Source organism: Cervus canadensis, chromosome 15 (assembly GCF_019320065.1).
Source record: "Cervus canadensis isolate Bull #8, Minnesota chromosome 15, ASM1932006v1, whole genome shotgun sequence".
NCBI lineage: Eukaryota > Metazoa > Chordata > Mammalia > Artiodactyla > Cervidae > Cervus > Cervus canadensis.
The window spans coordinates 41,815,020-41,833,631 of record NC_057400.1 but is presented as its reverse complement, the minus strand read 5'-3'; the positions used below and the strand labels follow the sequence as shown (position 1 = coordinate 41,833,631).

The following is an 18,612-nucleotide window of genomic DNA, read 5'->3' as shown; positions in this document are numbered from 1 at the left end:
GAATGCGTTGCTGTTTCCTTCTCCAGGGGATCTTCCTGACCCAGGGATCAAACCTGCGTCTCCTGTGTTGGCAGGCAGATTCTTTACCACTGAGGCAGCACTTAATAATAGGCATTAAGTAGAATTGGAGGAATTAATGAATTAGTGAATCTAAAGTCCCATTAATTCTCACTGAAGGTGGCAACTGGTTAGAGATATTAAGGACTGATTAAACCATTTAGTCTAAGTAGCCCTATGGAACTTGGGAGGAGAACCCCAGCAGAAATGCCATACTTTTGGAATATCCAGATAGGTTATACCTCTTAGCTATTATATACTGTCAATGCTAACCAAATATGACCTAATTTTATATCTCAAAATGATAAAGCCAGATATACCCTTTCCATAAAAAGTTTATATTTGATGATATTTTGCCACATCTTTTCTACTTTAAATTTCTTTCTTCCTCAAGAAACGTAAAGAATAATTTTTCATGGTTTTCAAGAAGCATGAATCATTAATAGGATATTTTTTAAACCCTTCACTTACACAGAGGCCTTCCCTGATAGCTCAGTTGGTAAAGAATCCGCCTGCAATGCAGGAAACACCAGTTCGATTCCTGGGTCGGGAAGAGCTGCTGGAGAAGGAATAAGCTACACACTCCAGTATTCTTGGGCTTTTCTTGTAGCTCAGCTGGTAAAGAATCCACCTGCAATGCAGGAGACCTAGGTTGGGAAGATCCTCCGGAGAAGGGAAAGGCCACCCCTTCCAGTATTCTGGCCTGGAGATTCTATGGACTGCATAGTCCATGGTGTCGCAGAGTCAGACATGACTGAGACATTTTCACCTTCACTCACTCATACAGAGCAAGCAGTCCTTTTCAAATTCAAAACTAATGAACTTTTCTTGTCAGTCAGACAATTGAAAACTTCAAAGTATTTCAATATTAAGCAAAGTTAACAAGAAATTTAAATTTTAAAGCACACTCTAGAAATTCATTTAAAGATCATAGAATTTAGAGCTGCAAAATTCTTTAGAGAGCACCTGACTGATTCTCTCATTTTCATGAGAGAAATAAACAGAAATAAATATGACATAAACAGAAGTTGAAGAATTTAACCCAACACTGCTAAAACTAAACATTTCTAAATAATTGTATCCAATAGGGAAATTTTAAAAACTTAAGTTTTTTTCCTCATGCAAAACTCTACTATTTCCAAGTAACATAAAACAATGATATAGTTCATCTTTCATGTACCACTCTTTCAAATACTCAGTTATTTAGCAGTTGTGTTCTAAGTATTCCCTTAGCATCTTCCTCAACTAATATTTGTATAAGATGACCTCACTTTGGTAACATTCATCTTTTTCAGTGTCTACTTTAGGCATATTCACTGTATGAAGGTCCATATGACGCACATGGAACACTTTGGATACATCCATACAGACTCCTATAGCTCTTATAGGTGGAAATAACATTCCAAGAAGTGAATAACATTCCAAGATTCCAAGTGAATCATATAGAGAGAGAATAAAGAAGATGAAAAAAATCAAGGACGGATATATAGAGAGAAACCAACAGTTGAAAGATAGATGAGAATAGACAAAGCTTTGTCTATCTGTATATTTGTATATTTGATATATTGAACGGATGGAACCTTTCACATTATGTCAGTGGGAGGGTTAAATAAAACACAGATCAAAATTTTTAAACTCTATAACGTTTTGAGTCGGTGATCCTCTGAGAATTACATCAGGAAAGTCAAGTGCACAAAAATATATATATAATAATATAATAATAATTCATTGAAACTTTGTTTAAAAGAGATAAATGAGAAATAAAATGTCCATTGATAAAAGATTGGTTAAATAAAGCATGATATAATCACGCAATGAAATACAAAGTACGATTAAAATGGACAATATCAATATTAACATGGAATGATGCTGATTTTTTTAATGAATAGAGTAGTTTAAAGATTATGAATTATACTATAATTCACTTACCTGTAATTTAGCTATCTAAAGAGCCTGTTGATGAAAGTGAAAGAGGAGAGTGAAAAAATTGGCTTAAAGATCAACATTCAGAAGACTAAGATCATGGCATCCGGGCCCATCACTTCATGGCAAATAGATGGGGAAACAGTGGCTGACTTTATTTTTTGGGGGGGGCTTCAAAATCACTGCAGATGGTGATTGCAGCCATGAAATTAAAAGACGCTCACTCCTTGGAAGGAAAGTTATGGCCAACCTAGACAGCATATTAAAAAGCAGAGACATTACTTTGCCAACAAAGGTCCATCTAGTCAAGGCTATGGTTTGTCCAGTAGTCATGTATGGATGTGAGAGTTGGTCTATAAAGAAAGCTGAGCATAGAAGAATTGATGCTTTTGAACTGTGGTGTTGGAGAAGACTCTTGAGAGTCCCTTGGACTGAAAAGAGATTCACCCAGTCCATCCTAAAGGAGATCGGTCCTGAGTGTTTACTGGAAGAACTGATGTTGAAGCTGAAACTTCAGTACTTTGGCCACCTGATGCAAAGAGCTGGCTCATTTGAAAAGACCTTGATGCTGGGAAAGATTAAGGGCAGGAGTAGAAGGGGATGATGAGGATGAGATGGTTGGATGGCATCACCGACTCGATGGACATGGGTTTGGGTAAACTCCGGCTCCTGGAGTTGGTGATAGACAGGGAGGCCTGGCGTGCTGCAGTTCATGTGGTCACAAAGAGTCAGACACGACTGAGCAACTGAACTGATATCTGTTTATGTACATAATTAAATTGTATTCTGTTTCTAATATTAATTCTGTTCAGTAATAATAATTTTTGCTCCTAAGTGGTGAGTTTTGGGGGTTGCTGTTTTGTTTTGTTTGCCTTCTTTATACTTTTTTATATTTCTTGGATTTTTCTAACAAGTAATTTTTTGTTTTAAAAAATTGTTTTAATAACTTTTAAAACAGTAAAAACTACTTTAATTTTGGGAATAAACATAGAAATGTCAAGTAGACTAAGAGGGGCCGGTGGATAAAACAGAAAAAATACCAAAGAAGACTGCTCTGAGAAGCCACAGGAAGGGAGATGAGAAGAGAGAAGGAAGATCTAAAATCAAAGGTGTCATCAAACATTTTACAAGCAACTGAGAATTCAGAAGGACTGACAAGAGGGAACCACTGTAGTTGGCAATTAAGAGCACCTTTTTAATAGATAGAATGCGTATTAATAAACCTTAAGAGAAAATCAAAGTGAGATAGCATGAGAGAAGCAATCATTATTTCAACTTAGTAAACATGACTTTCATGTTCATGATCAGTACTACTATCATTTTCTTTAGAGTATCAAAAAACACTTTCCCACTATATTGTCATCCTGTTAAATAATAGTAATCTATTATTATAAGAAAAAATTGAGTTATGCAAAGGAAAAAATAGGTATAATTCTAAATAATTTAGCTAGATATTATAAATCCTTTTGGTGATAAGACTGTAATATGTTATTCACAAATGCTCCAAAGGTAATTTAGAAGCAGCTTTGAAAGATCAAAAAGAATATTAATAGTTAAGGACATTATGTATAATCTTAAAGTCATTATATATAATATACAATGTATAATACATAATGAAATATTACTCAGCCTTAAAAAGGAATGAAGTTTTGCCATTTGTAGCAATGTGGATTCATGAACCTAGAAAACGTTATGCTTAGTGAAAGAAGTCAGAGAAAGACAATATTCTATGTTATCACTTATATGTGGAATCTAAAAAGTAAGATGAATGTATGTAACAAAACAGAACAGATTCACAGATATAGAGGATAAAATAGTTGTTACCATCAGGGAGAGGGAAGGGGGAGCAACAAGCTAGTGGTAGAGGATTAGGAGATACAAACTGCTATGCATAAAGTAGATAAACAACAAGGCTATATTGTACAGCACAGGAAAATATGGCATCCATTTTGTAATAATGTTAAATGGAGTATAATCTATAAAAATATTGACTATGCTATAATCTGAAGTAAATATAATATTGTAAATCAACTAAACTTCAACAAAAAGGATATTCATAATATTCCTGCTGCAGAGACAAGCCAAAAGCTTAATTTACCAGCAGAAAATCAAATTTCTATTTTCTTTTAATCATGCTTTCGATTGTTTTGATTTTGTGTATTATCTTCCCAACTGAAGATCTCAGTTGGGATAGAGATGATAGAGGGGTAGAGATGATAGAGAAGGAAAGAAAAAATAATTAGACATTTTCATTATGCTTTCAGCATTCCTGACAAACTAAGAGTAATAGGGATGACTAGGTAGGTTAGGAAGGAGGAACGACAGAATGGGGTATCATCACCAGAAGGAAATATAAAAGCACATTCCAAAAAGCAACCTCAGAATACTGGTACACAAAATGGAATTAATTCTATTAAGGTTCCAATGATACTATTAATAGCACTGATAAAAATATCAGTTCAGTTCAGTCACTCAGTCATGTCTGACTCTTTGTGATCCCATGGACTGCAGCACACCAGGCTTCCCTGTCCATCACCAACGCCCAGAGCTTTCTCAAACTTATGTCCATCAAGTTGGTGATGCCATCCAACCAACTTATCCTCTGTTATCCTCTTCTCCTCTGTTATCCTCTTCTCCTCCAGCCTTCAATCTTTCCCAGCATCAGGGTCTTTTCCAATGAGTCAATTCTTCATATCAGGTGGCCAAAGTATTGGAGTTTCAGCTTCAACATCAGTCCTTCCAATGAATATACAGAACTGATTTCCTTTAGGATGATCTGGTTGGATCTCTTTGCAGTTCAAGGGACTCTCAAGAGTCTTCTCCAACACCACAGTTCAAAAGCATCAATTATTTGGCATTCAGCTTTCCTTACAGTCCAACTCTAGCATCCATACATGACTACTGCAAAAACCATAGCTTTGACTAGATGGACCATTGTTGGCAAAGTAATGTCTCAGCTTTTTAATACGTATCTAGGTTTGTCATAGCTTTTCTTTTTTTAAAAAATTAATTTAATTGGAGGCTAATTACTTTACAATATTGTAGTGATTTTTGCCATACATTGACATGAATCAGCCATGGGTGTACATGTGTTCCCCATCCTGAACTCCCCTCCCACCTCCCTTCCCAGCCCATCCCTCAGGGTCATCCCAGTGCACCAGCCCTGAGCACCCTATCTCATGCATCGAACCTGGACTGGCGATCTGTTTCACATATGATAATATACAAGTTTCAATGTGTCATAGCTTTTCTTACAAGGAGCAAGTGTCTTTTAATTTCATGGCTGTAGTCACCATCTGCAGTGATTTTGGAACCCAAGAAAATAAAGTATAAAATAAAAGTATAAATGTGTATAAAATTATAAAATGTGTGATAAAAGTATAGATGTGTATAACACAGAGAGGGGTTTCCAGGTGGCGCTAGTGGTAAAGAACCGACCTGCCAATCCAGGAGACATAAGAGATATGGGTTCAATCCCTGAGTCAGAAGAGCCCCTGGAGGAGGACATGGCAACCCACTCCAGTATTCTTACCTGGAGAATCCCATGGACAAAGGAGCCTGGCAGGCTAAAGTTCATAGGGTCACAAAGAGTTGGACATGACTAAAGTTACTTGGGAAAGGAATACGGCAAGGTTGTATACTGTCACCCTCTTTATTTAACTTACATGCAGAGTACGTCGTGCAAAATGCCGGGCTGGATGGATCACAAGCCGGACTCAAGATTTCTGGGAGAAATATCAACAAACTCAGGTATGCAGATGATACCCCTTTAGTGGCAGAAAGTGAAAAGGAACCAAAGAGCCTCTTGATGAGGGTGAAAGAGGAGAGTGCAAAAGCTGGCTTAAAACTCAACATTCAAAAAACAAAGATCATGGCATCAGGTCCCATTGCTTCATGGCAAATGGATGGGGAAAAAGTGGAAGCAGTGACTGATTTTATTTTCTTGGGCTCCTAAATCACTGCAGATGGCAACTGCAGCCATGAAATTAAAAGATGTTTGCTCCTTGAAGGAAAGCTAAGATAAACTTAGACAGCATATTAAAAATCAAAGACACCACTTTGCTGACAAAGGTCCGTATAGTCAAAGGTATGGTTTTATCCAGTAGTCATGTACCTATGTGAGGGCTGGACTAAAGAAAGCTGAGCGCTGAAGAACTGATGCTTTCAAACTGTGGAGCTGGAGAAGACGCTTGAGAGTCCCTTGGACAGCAAGAAGATCAGTCAATCCTAAAGGAAATCAATCCTGAATATTCACTGGAAGGATAGATGCTGAAGCTGAAGCTCCAATACTTTGGCCACCTGAAGCAAACAGCCGCTCATTGGAAAAGACCCTGATGCTGGGAAGGATTGAAGGCAAAAGGAGAAGAGGGAAGTAAGAGGGTGAGATGGTTAGATAGCATACAGACCCAGTGGACATAAATCTGAGCAAACTCCAGGAAATAGTGAAGCACAGGGAATTCCAGCCTGCTGCAGTCCATGGGCTCATAAAGAGCCAGACACAACTTAGCAACTGAACAACAACAAAAAAAATCCAGAAAATCAAGAACATCACCTCTTTCAATTACTGTTTAACACTTACTATCATCAGTATTTATTGCAATTGATATTTTAAATGTAAACATTTCTGTGCAAGGTGGCCACTGTAATTTTTCCCAAGGAAGTTTAGAACTCAAGGGCTCTTTTGATAGCACCGGTATGAAAACCACCTTGGAAAATAAAGAGCATAAAATAAAAAAAAAAAGAAAAGAAAGAACATAAAACAGAAGTTTTGCTCACTGCTTGTATACCACTAGCACTCAATTAATATTGGTAAATGATGATGACTTCACAAGGGAAGTCCAAACTGATTGGTAGCCCACCTGTGCTTCAATTGTGTGGGGATAACCTGTGGAGGTTACCATCACATGGAGCCCAGGGGCTTTAAACTAGGATAGCTCGAGGGGGAAGCTAGTGGAAATAGAGATTGAAGAATTTAATCAAGAAGTAGACTAAATGGATTCCTTCACAATGTCACTTTCAGAATACTACTGCCACACTATTAAACTGTATAACTAAATAATCAACTCGTTTAAGTCTCAGATGTCTGGAGAACTCAAAAGTATAGTGTTAATATAAACATATTAAGAAGCTTTAGTCATTTGTGGTTTGTCTTCAAAGTATTAAATATTTTTGAAGAAAAATATAGAAGGATTAAAGGAATAAATTCTTTGCTGCAAAATGCCCTCTTTTAATATTTATAGGATTATATTTAAGGTAATGAAAAGGGATTTCTTTTCATCTATTATATCACTAAAATAGCAAATAATTGAAAATTTTACATATACACACACAAATATACACAAAGGATATGTCTTAGGTCACATTACATAGCAAATACTTCAAAGCTGTACTGTGCTTTTGATAAGTAGAGAATAGGTAGCAAACAGAGACAGATTTATAAGGAACAATGAGGGAGATTAAGAACATATGCTCTTATTCTAAAATCAGCTGCCTAAAAACTGACATCATAAACTAGGGATGGAAAAAGTACAACAAGGACTCCTAAATTATGAAACCATAAATTTGCTGGATTTCTTAGTCACATATACACATTAGAATATTTGTTACTATTACTACCCTCATGCAAGGACATACTTGCAAATGATATAACTATTTGCGAATGATCTAATAAGCCATGACCAAATTTTGAAAAGTAGATCTTTAAAATTTACAATATACTCTAAAAACAGACTATAAATAACTATCAAGCTACAACTCCAAATAGAAAAAATATCACAAATAAGTTTATATATCAAAATAAAGATGTGGGTCACACACAAAATTCATGTGGAACAATTAGTATGAAGAAATATGGAATATGATGTATAACTCACCTGGGAGTTAATTTTAGGAATAAAAGTAATTCCATTATTAGACTGTTTAAAAACATTCTCTTATTTAGTTTTTATTTTTAGGATACCCAGGAGAAAAATAAAACAACTCATTGTGAAATGTACATAGGTGGCCAAGATAGTCAATTAGGAAATAAAATTTACTACTGGTTATTTTTTTTCTGGTATCTTCACTATTAGTCTATCTGCCTAATTCCCATCCTCAAATAATCTAAAGTGTTTGGCAGGCAGAATGTACAATTTTAAATGGATCCTATGTAGTTAATTAACTCCACTAATTATTACCAATGGACCAAATACCGGTTAGAATTTCTCCATCAAGTGACATTGAACCTGTATCACAATATTAAATTGCACAAAAGCTAGCATCCAAAAATGGCAGGAAAAATGGTTCTTTCTTTTTCAAATAAAAGACATTTGAAATAGTGAAACAATAAGATTATTCATTCTGTGGTACAGCAGAGACAAGAATTTAAAATAAGAGAACATGAGGTTATATTAAAAATTGTCTCCAATGGGGTAGAGCTTTTCCTTTTGTGGAAATGAATCGGTCTAATGGGAATTTACTAGTTATAAAATTTTTCAAATTTTTGCAAAATTATTTGGAAAGCTATTGCAATGCAGGTAATATCAAATTCTTTATTGCTTCATAGGATAATCTCAACTTTTTAAAAATAGTTATGACTGAGTAAATATGCCCCAGTCTTCCAGTTAATACACATCTTGCCCCATTCGATCACCTAAAACACGTCTTCACATCATGTTTACGTCTAGGTGTTAAAAGCCCAGACCCTTGAGCATCTGAATCCCTGCTCTTATACTTGCTAGTCAGGGCCTGAGCAAGTCAATCTTTTGGGCTTTGGTTTCTTTATCCATAAAATGGAGATGATAATAGCATTTACCACACTGAGCAACTTTAAAAAATTAATTCATTCTTCATTATTTGACTTACCTTATGCAAATATTTAAACTTCATTTCCAGTCACTCCTTACCCCCATGTACACAATTCCAGTGTGTTAGCCACACCATATTTGCCATTCCCAGAATATGATAAATCCTTCCTTCTTTGTCCTCAGAACTTTTCATTCATCCTTCTAAGCCCATCTCAATATCTCTGAAGGCAACTTTTGTTTCTCTCAACAGAATTCATTTTTGCCTTCTGATTGCAATTTTTGGAGATTAAAAAATCAGAAACAAAAAGATGTAAGCCTAATTTTTGGATTTTTCTTTATTTTTTAATTATTTTTTACTTTGGTTGAAAAATATCATATCATAATCACAGGATCAGCACTTATCTTCCATTTTTTAGTGAAAAATACTTTTGACATTAAAATAATTATGGTCAGAAAAGCATTTTAGTTATCTTAGGAGCACAGGAATGCATTAGGTGAAATGAAGAAAGTGGGAAGGTAGTATCACTGATAAAATTATGTTGCATGACAGCTTTGCAGTACGCATTTTACTTATATTTTCTCTGGACTTTGGGTCCACAATATATTGAATGGTCCTAAAAGAAATAAACTAGTAAACCTAACTTTTTGTCTAAAATAAAATGAGCAAAAGAATATCAAGATATAGATATAATTTTCTCTATTAAATCCATGACTTAAAAGTATTTTGCTCTCTGCTAAAAGCAACATAAAATAAAGAAAATGTCTTTTAAAATTAATTTGTCGGCCAAGATTTAAGTATTAGCTTAACTTTTCCATTAAAGTTTTAAATTTATGAATTCCTGAATATCCAATTAGGATGTAACTAGTTTTATTTATCTTAGTACAGTGCAACATAATCAGAACCTTCTGTATTTACATATTAAATGTTTGAAAGGTAATTAAATATTTGATGAGTGCTGATTACGCATCTAATTATATTACATAAACTTAACTTCTTACATGTTTAGTGACATATTATTGAATTACATATAAATGAAATTCAATGCAACACATTTTTTAGTACCTATCGAGTTTAAGAAAAAGGGCTGGATAGATACCATGATATAATGCAAATAACAGGTAAGACAAAGATTTGTTCCTGAACAAACTTGTAATCAAATAAGAATAAGAATTATATACGTAATAATATACATAATATATACATAATATGAAATGATGTAAATTCAGAAAGAGTGATCTGAAGGATGAAGATAATTATTCTGACAGGAGGGATCAAGTAGCACTAATGGGTGGGCAGAATAAACATTCTATTCTTTGTGGAGAAGATGAGAAGGAACGAATTTAGTATTGTTGTTGTTTAGTCATGAAGTCGTGTCTGACTCTTTGCAACTCCACAGACTGTAGCCCGCCAGGCTCCTCTGTCCACGGGATTTCTGTCCAGGCAAGAATACTGAAGTGGGTTGCCATTTCCCTCTCCAGGGGCTCTTCCCAACTCAGGATCCAATCTGCCTCTCCAGCATTGCAGGTGGATTCTTTACCACTGAGACACCTGGGAAGCCCCCAATTTGGTACCGAACAACTAAAAGGTTTTGAACACAAAGTTTCTAGTAATATTCTTGAGGTTTTACTGCCTCCTATGTGTTCTCAAGCTGTAGAAAATAGCAGGTATTATTTTAGAAATATGTGCTAAAAACACAGAAAACAAATTGTATCTCACTCACTAAAGAATTTATTTATATATATCAATGATTTTGGGTAAAGTTTAACCTGTGAGGAGGAATGCAAGCTGTAACAAGTATAAGGTTAGGCAACAAAGGAATATGAAGGATAAAAGGGCAAGCATTCTATACCATATACAGAACTCAAAATGAATCAAAGACCTAAGGGTAAGACCTAAAACTATAAGTTAGAAGGAAACATAGGAAAAAGCTTTATGACATTGGATTTGGCAAGTATTTCTTGAAAATAACACCAAAAACATAGGCAACAAAAGTAAAACTAGACAAATTGGACTAAATCAAAACATTAAAATGTTATGTGTACCAAAGGATACAGTCAACAGAGCGAAGGGGCAATCTACTGAACAGGAGAAAATATTTACAAATCATGTATCAACAACAACATTAAAAATACAAATAATGCACAAAAGACTTGAATAGACACTTCTCCAAAGATGACACACAAATAGCCAACAAGCATATGAGAAGATGGTTAATACCAATAATTATTAGGAAAATGCAAATGAAAACCACAATGAGAAATCACCTCACATCCATTATGATGGCTACTATCAGGAAAACTTGGAAAACTGCAAGTATTAGTGAGGAGGTTAAAAAAAATTGGAACGCTTGTGCAATTTGGTGGGAATGTAGAATTGTGCATAAGCTATGAAAAACAATATGACAATTCCTCTAAAAATTAAAAACAGAATGAGCCTTCTTGTTGTTGTTCAGTCTCTAAATTGTATACGACTCTTTGCAACCCCATGGACCACAGTACACCAGGCTTCTCTGTCCTCCACTATCTCCAGAGTTTGCTCAGATTCATGTCCATTGAGTTGGTGATACTTTCTAACCATCTCATTCTCTGCCACCTACTTCTCCTTTTGCCTTCAATCTTTCAGAGCATAAAGATCTTTTCCACTGAGTCAACTCTTTGCATCAGGTAGCCAGAGTTTTTCCAGTGGATATTCAGGATTGAATATTCAGGATATTCCAATGGATATTTTTTCAATGGATATTCCTTTAGGATTGACCCTAGGATCCAGCAAGTCCATGTAGAGGTATATACTCAAAAGAATTGAAAGCAGGGTCTCAAAGAAATATCTGCATATTCATGCTCATAACAGCACTACTCACAATAGCAAAGAGATAAAAGCAATTATGTCCATAAATAGATGAATGGATAAACAGAATGCAGTATATACATACAATGGATATTACTCAGTCTTCAGAAGGAAAGTAAGTCTAACACATGCTACAACATGGATAAACCTTCAAGACATTATGCTAAGTGAAATAAATCAGTCAAAAAAGACAAATACTGCATGATTTCACTTATATGAGGTGTACAGGTTAGCCACATTCATGGAAACAGAAGGTAGAATGGTGGTTGCCGGGGGAGAAGGAAATGGGGAGTTGCTGTTTTACAGAATTTCAGTTTTGAGGATGAAAAAGTTCCAGAGATGGCTTATACAACATTGTGAATAGGTTTAACAACACTGAACTCTACACTTAGAACTGGTTATGATGATAAATTTTATGTTATGCTTTTTTTTACCTCAAAGAACTTCTATTTCATTTCAAATAAGTATCTATTGGTATATTTTATCTATGTTCCTAAAGAAGCTCTTAAAAAGTGGTGCTCCCGTCTTTTCCTTTAATTACACAAAAGGAGAAACTACTATACTACCTCCATTACCCTCAGTAATGCCACCTTTCTGCCTGGTGTTCTACCCTTACCCATGTTATAATATATTATGCTACCACCAGTTGATTTTTTCTGAACCATGATAACTATACTTCATTGCCCCTGCATTATTTTCTGATGCGGGATAATTAACTTGGGAATCACTAACAGATTTGTTTATTCTTTGCATGCATCACAACAGAATCCTCTACAGCATCCTCAAATGCTGGAATATTTATCTACTCACTATGATCTGCAAGCAAAAAAAAATACTTATAAAACCAACACAAATAAGGTTTTCCTCATTTTAAAAAATTCTATAATGTAATATTATGTTTGCATTCTGTGATGTTATTTTCAATCATCAGTGACTTGGTCACAATTATTCACTCCTGGGATTAAAATTCCCACTATAGACATCAGAAAATGAAACAGATATGGTTTATCCAATTGTGTTTTTTCAATCAGAAATCTCTCTCAAAGCATTGTGCACTGTTATGTGCATTTCCTAATCATTCCCAGTAAAAGGAAATGTATGTTATATATGCTAACACAATAATTAAAATGACCTTAGTAAATCTTATTTTAGCATTATGTATTTTCCATTCAAAGGGACCATCTACCATTTTACTTTGGCTATTTATACATTTCCTTCTCCAGGGGATCTTCCCGACCCAGGGATCGAACCCAGGTCTCCAGCATTGCAGGCAGAGCTACCGGGGAAGTCCCATTTATAAATTACTAACTGTTAACTTCCATTTATCTGTGTGTGGATTATCAATCACAATCTTTAAACTCGAGATGGTTTTTCCCTGGAATGGAGTATATTTTTAAACTAAATTTTTGTTTTGTTAGGTTTTCTTGTGTGAGTTTAGTGAATATAAGCATAGTTTATGTCATGGTACAACTTAAGTAGGACAGTAAAAAAACTGCTGAGAGAAAAGCAATAGCATTTCAAATCTAAAGAAAAATTACTTTTATATTACTCAGTAGGGGGTTAGATTTTTCAAGTTTCTGCTCATTTCAATTTATATAATAAATATGGATCACATGCAAATTACTAAGCCCACCCAGTAAGTATAAACTTTCTAGACCATGAGGGTTTTCTGTGAATCAAGCAAAATGTCAGGCATAGAATGGGTATAGTTTGAAAGTTGTCTGTAGATAGTATATTACCTCTCCTCTTATTTAATTGTTGTAGCTAAAGGTAAGACCTGAGAATAATGAATTTAATTGTAATTTAAGTGGCTACATTACAATTTTTAAGGGGAATAAACACTTTAGGCTGCAGTAGATTACTAGGAGCTATCTCCAATTCATTTTACTCAAGATGATTTGGGTGTCACTTGTCAACAAAAAGATGAAAAATATCATATACCTTTTATCTCACTAGCAATAATCATTATCTGTTTCATCCCCTTCATTGTTGGGTAGGTTTAATGGCTTAGCCTAAAACTATATATTTTAGTACAAGGTCAAAGCTAAAATACAGGTCTCTTGATTTTCAGTCTAGCCCTCTGTTTGCTAAATACCCTGCTACTTGATAAACAGAGCGCTATTAATTGTGAGTGCTATTAATTTCAAGATTTTGGAAGCACAGGTGCATTTGAAAGTCTGTAGAAATTGCACCGTAGTAACCTATTTTCTTCCCTAATTTTCTCATTAAATTTTCTTAATATAAAAAAATCAACTAATGGTGTGTACGCATAAATGTTAGTATAATAATAATTGCCAAAGAATGCTCAAACAACAGCACAATTGCACTCATCTCACACGCTAGCATAGTAATGCTCAAAATTCTCCAAGCCAGGCTTCAAAGTACGTGAACCATGAACTTCCAGATATTCAAACTGGATTTAGAAAAGGCAGAGGAACCAGAGATCAAATTGCCAACATCCACTGGATCACCGAAAAAGTGATAGAGTTCCAGAAAAACATCTACTTTTGCTTTATTGAACATGCCAAAGCCTTTGACTCTGTGGATCACAATAAACTCTGGAAAATTCTGAAAGAGATGGGAATCCAAGACCACCTGACCTGCCTCTTGAGAAATCTGTATGCAGGTCAGGAAGCAAAAGTGAGAACTGGACATGGAACAACAGACTGGTTCCAAATCGGGAAAGGAGTACGTCAAGGCTGTATATTGTCACCCTGCTTATTTAACTTATATGCAGAGTACATCATGAGAAAGGCTGGGCTGGGTGAAGCACAAGCTGGAATCAAGATTGCCAGGAGAAATATCAATAACCTCAGATATGCAGATGATACCACCCTTATGGTAGAAAGTGAAGAAGAACTAAAGAGCCTCTTGATGAAAGTGAAAGAGGAGAGTGAAAAAGTTGGCTTAAAACTCAACATTCAGAAAGCTAAGATCATGGCATCTGGTCCCATCACTTTACGGCAAATAGATGGGAAACAGTGACAGACTATTTTGGGGGGCTCCAAAATCACTGCAGATGGTAACTAAAGCCATGAAATTAAAAGACGCTTGCTCCTTGGAAGAAAATCTATGACCAACCGAGAGAGCATATTAAAAAGCAGAGACATTACTTTGCCAACAAAAGTCTGTCAAGGCTATCGTTTTTCCAGTAGTCATGTATGGATGTGAGGGTTGGACTATAAAGAAAGCTGAGTGCCAAAGAATTGATGCTTTTGAACTGTGGTGTTGGAGAAGACTCTTGAGAGTCCCTTGTATGGCAAAGAGATCCAACCAGTCCATCCTAAAGGAAATCAATCCTGAGTATCCATTGGAAGGACTGATGTTGAAGCTGAAACTCCAATACTTTGGCCCCTGATGCGAAGAACTGACTCATTGGAAAAGACCCCGATGCTTGGAAAGATTGAGGGCAGGAGTAGAAGGGGATGACAGAGGATGAGATGGTTGGACAGCATCACCAACTCAATAGATATGAGTTTGAGTAAGCTCTGGGTGTTGGTGATGGACAGGGAAGCCTGGAGTGCTGCAGTCCATGGGGTGGCAAAGAGTCAGACATGACTGAGCGACTGAACCGAACTGAATAATTGCCAACATTTATGTAACTCTTGCACCAGGTACTATTCCAAGTATTTTTCCCCTATTTCTCACAAAAATTTTAGGAAACACATTCCATTGTTATCTTTATTTTAACAGCAGAGGAAAAAACTGAGGCACAGAGAAAGTAAAAGTGAAGTCACTCAGTCATGTCCGACTCTTTGCCAGGCTCCTCCCTCCACTGAATTTTCCAGGCTAGAGTACTGGAGTGGGTTGCCATTTCCTTCCCTAGCGGCTCTTCCTAACCCAGGGGTTGAACTCAGGTCTCCTGCATTGCAGGCAGATGCTTGACCATCTGAGCCACTAGGAAGCCACAGAGAAGCTAACTAATTAACTAGCTAAAGGTTCTGTAGCATGTAGGTGATAGAGCTGATATCTGAACCCAGTATATTCTGGTTCAGAATCTCCCTGTTGAATTATCTGATCACACAAATGATGCCTTGAGCCCCCTCTCACAGATATCTCAGTAAAACTAGATCACCAATTGTCCTTAACTCCCAGTGACAGTCTACTCTGACAACACAGACTGAGTGAGATGCCTCTCCTGTCCTCCTCTGTCACATAACCCCCACCCAAGATGCTAGTCTGTCATAATTTTTTTCTTTTCATTTCCCAATTAATTTTAATTCCTTGAAGCAAGGGTTACTGAAAGACTGGCATACTGTACAGTATAGGAATACAGGAGAGGTTCCATAAATGTCTGTTGAATGAATTAATGCTCTCATTGTTTGCAGGACTGCCTACTGGCACTCCAGACTACACCAAAACAGTCATATCCACGTCCCTCCACCACCACTACTCTGATTTCAACTTTTGCAGTTCTCCACATTACTAAAACTTCACATCTCTTTGAAATACCACTAGGTATTCCCTCCCCGCCAAAAGTCTTACCTTCTAAATCTTCTTTCTCAAAGTGTGTTTTGAGAATAGAACGAGTTCCACCTCTATCCACAACTGCTTCTTCATCATTTCTCTGGAAGAGAGAGAGAGAAGACTAAATGATAGTACTATATATTCTCTTAATTTCAGAAAATAAATTTTAATGTGACCTGATAATTTAGAGGTCTAATTCAGTAACATAAACCTACTTGCACATGACTATTCTGTTTGATTATCAAGTGTTAGTTTACAAAAGAAAAGACTTAGATTAATTTGGCCACACATTCAGAGAAGGAATGCCACTTGATTTCCCATGAAATTGAGGACAGTCAAACATTCTAGTTGGCATCATTTGTTAGTGAGATGAAAAATAGAAAACAAATAGTTATCCTGTCAATTTAGTAACATGCATTTTTATCTCTGATAAAGAATTCTTGTTAACAAGATGACATTTTGAACTGTACAAGAGAAATGTGAAAATCAGTAATATTAACACCACTAATGCTATGGCAGGGACAAATAATTCCATTGCCATTATAAACATGGTTGAGGAGAACTAACCTCTTGAAAGCAATTAGTAGCAATTACTAAATAAAGTACAACTCTAGTGACTTTGCTTCAGTATAATGCATTTTATTCAAATTAAACTGTAAATTACAATCATATGCATTAAACCTTCATTCAGTTTCTCTAAATTTTTTTACTTATTTAGAAGAACTGGACATAGGCTCTGTATTTTGAACACTGTACACATACTCAAAACAGTAGACTCAGTGATTTAGGTATTCAGTAAAATAATGGAGGAGGTGTAAGCATATTCCATTTTGACCATGTAGGAATGGACAAAATACAAAATACTGAATGAAGAGAAATACAGATTATTTACAACTTGTATCTGATTGTGAACATCTATGTAAAAATTGCCTTAAAAGTGAACATGGGGCATGAAAGGAGAAATGAAAAGGTAGAATAAAGTTGAACGAATCTTCCAAGATCTATGTCTAAGCTTATTCAAGTTTATAACTATTAGAAAAGTAAAATATTTTTGTTTCTTCTTTGAAAGTCTTTTAATTCCTGACCATAATCTTAATAAAGATTTGTCCTCTATGTTGAGCAAATCAGTACTTTCAGCTGTAGGATTATAGACATGGAAAAAGTGAAAGTGTTAGTCGTTCAGTCATGTCTGACTCTGCGACCCCACGTACTGTAGCCCACCAGGCTCCTCTGTCCATGGGATTCTCCAGGCAAGAATACTGGTGGGTTGCCATTCCCTTCTCCAGGGGATCTTCCTGACCCAGGGACTGGGTCTCCTGGTCTCCTGCATTGCACACAGATTCTTTACCGTCTGAACCACCAGGGAAACCCAGATTATAGACATATTTCAATCTAAAATGATCAGCTCTCAAATCCTTCAAATGCAGCAAAATATGTAGCAGAAGGACATGCTTTATGCCCTGTTGTCTTTCTGACAACTTGTGCTGACACAAGGCAGGGTAAAGTCTTTGAAATCAGAATTAAAGAAACTTACAATATAATGAGAGAAAAAATTAAAATGAAGATAGATTTCAGGACCCATTGCTCTTCTGTTTGGCAAGGTTTAAGAAAATCTGTTGGTTTAAGCAATAATAGCAATAGCCAAAGTCGAGACATATCATTTTCCTGAACCAAATAAATGCAAGCTTCAGCCTATTTTGAATCTGCTCTTGATACATTTACAAATGAAATTTATTCTCTGTGCAAGACATTTTCAAATATATGTCACATTGGAATACAACTCTGCCCTCTGGGGTGTTGTTAGGAAGAATGCCAAAAGCTAAGTCATGCATCCTTGTTCAAAGGTCAGAAAGAGCACTGTTCCACTATAACTCAAAATGGCAGTGTCTGAAAACAACTGCAAAATGGAAAGCTTTATATAGAATATATGAAGATGTTTTCCCCATACAAAAAATATTTGATTTTGATTTCAAAGACCTGAAGCAATTTTCAACTTATACAAAATGTTTTTTCCCCTTATTTATAGAAAGCATGTATACTCTCTGTATACAAAAGATAATTCTCTTGAATAGCTAATGTTAAGATATTGAGATAAAATAAAATTCTGCATCAGAAGGAGAAGTAGAATCTAAATAGGAAATAGCTGATTGTTTAATTACTATGCAGGTTACAAGCAAAAGTGACCTAATTTTAATTTTTCTTTAAAAAAGAAAGAACTAGAAGCTAGAATATGAATATAACTCAATGTAAGTGACTCATTTTGTAGTTTCACATTATCCTCTTTAAATATTCCTAGTTGTTCCATATTTGCAGTTAAAAATTCCCAAGATATAGATTAATGCTAATACATACACTGAAATTCCTCAACTTTGGCTATAGCTCAAAAGATTGCTTTGATATTATTCAAGACTTTTAGCAGAGTAGTTCCCTTCCCCCATAATACCAGGAGCAGGTAAACATGAGGTGTGATAATGGGAAATGCAGAGCAACATATGGCGCTGGGTCCAGTGATGTGGTAATCCCAAATAGAGCAAT

At 35.6% G+C, this 18,612-nt stretch overlaps 1 protein-coding gene across 6 annotated transcripts in view; it reads right to left on the bottom strand.

Annotated features, from left to right (window-relative positions):
• The window catches only part of SLC4A10 (solute carrier family 4 member 10), a 336,246-nt gene that overhangs the window by 195,618 nt on the left and 122,016 nt on the right, over positions 1-18,612 (bottom strand). For all 6 annotated transcript variants that reach the window (XM_043488151.1, XM_043488153.1, XM_043488154.1 and 3 more), the window contains exon 2: positions 16,096-16,177. In XM_043488151.1, coding sequence (XP_043344086.1) covers positions 16,096-16,177 — 82 coding nt within the window. The remainder of the gene's footprint in view (positions 1-16,095; positions 16,178-18,612) is intronic.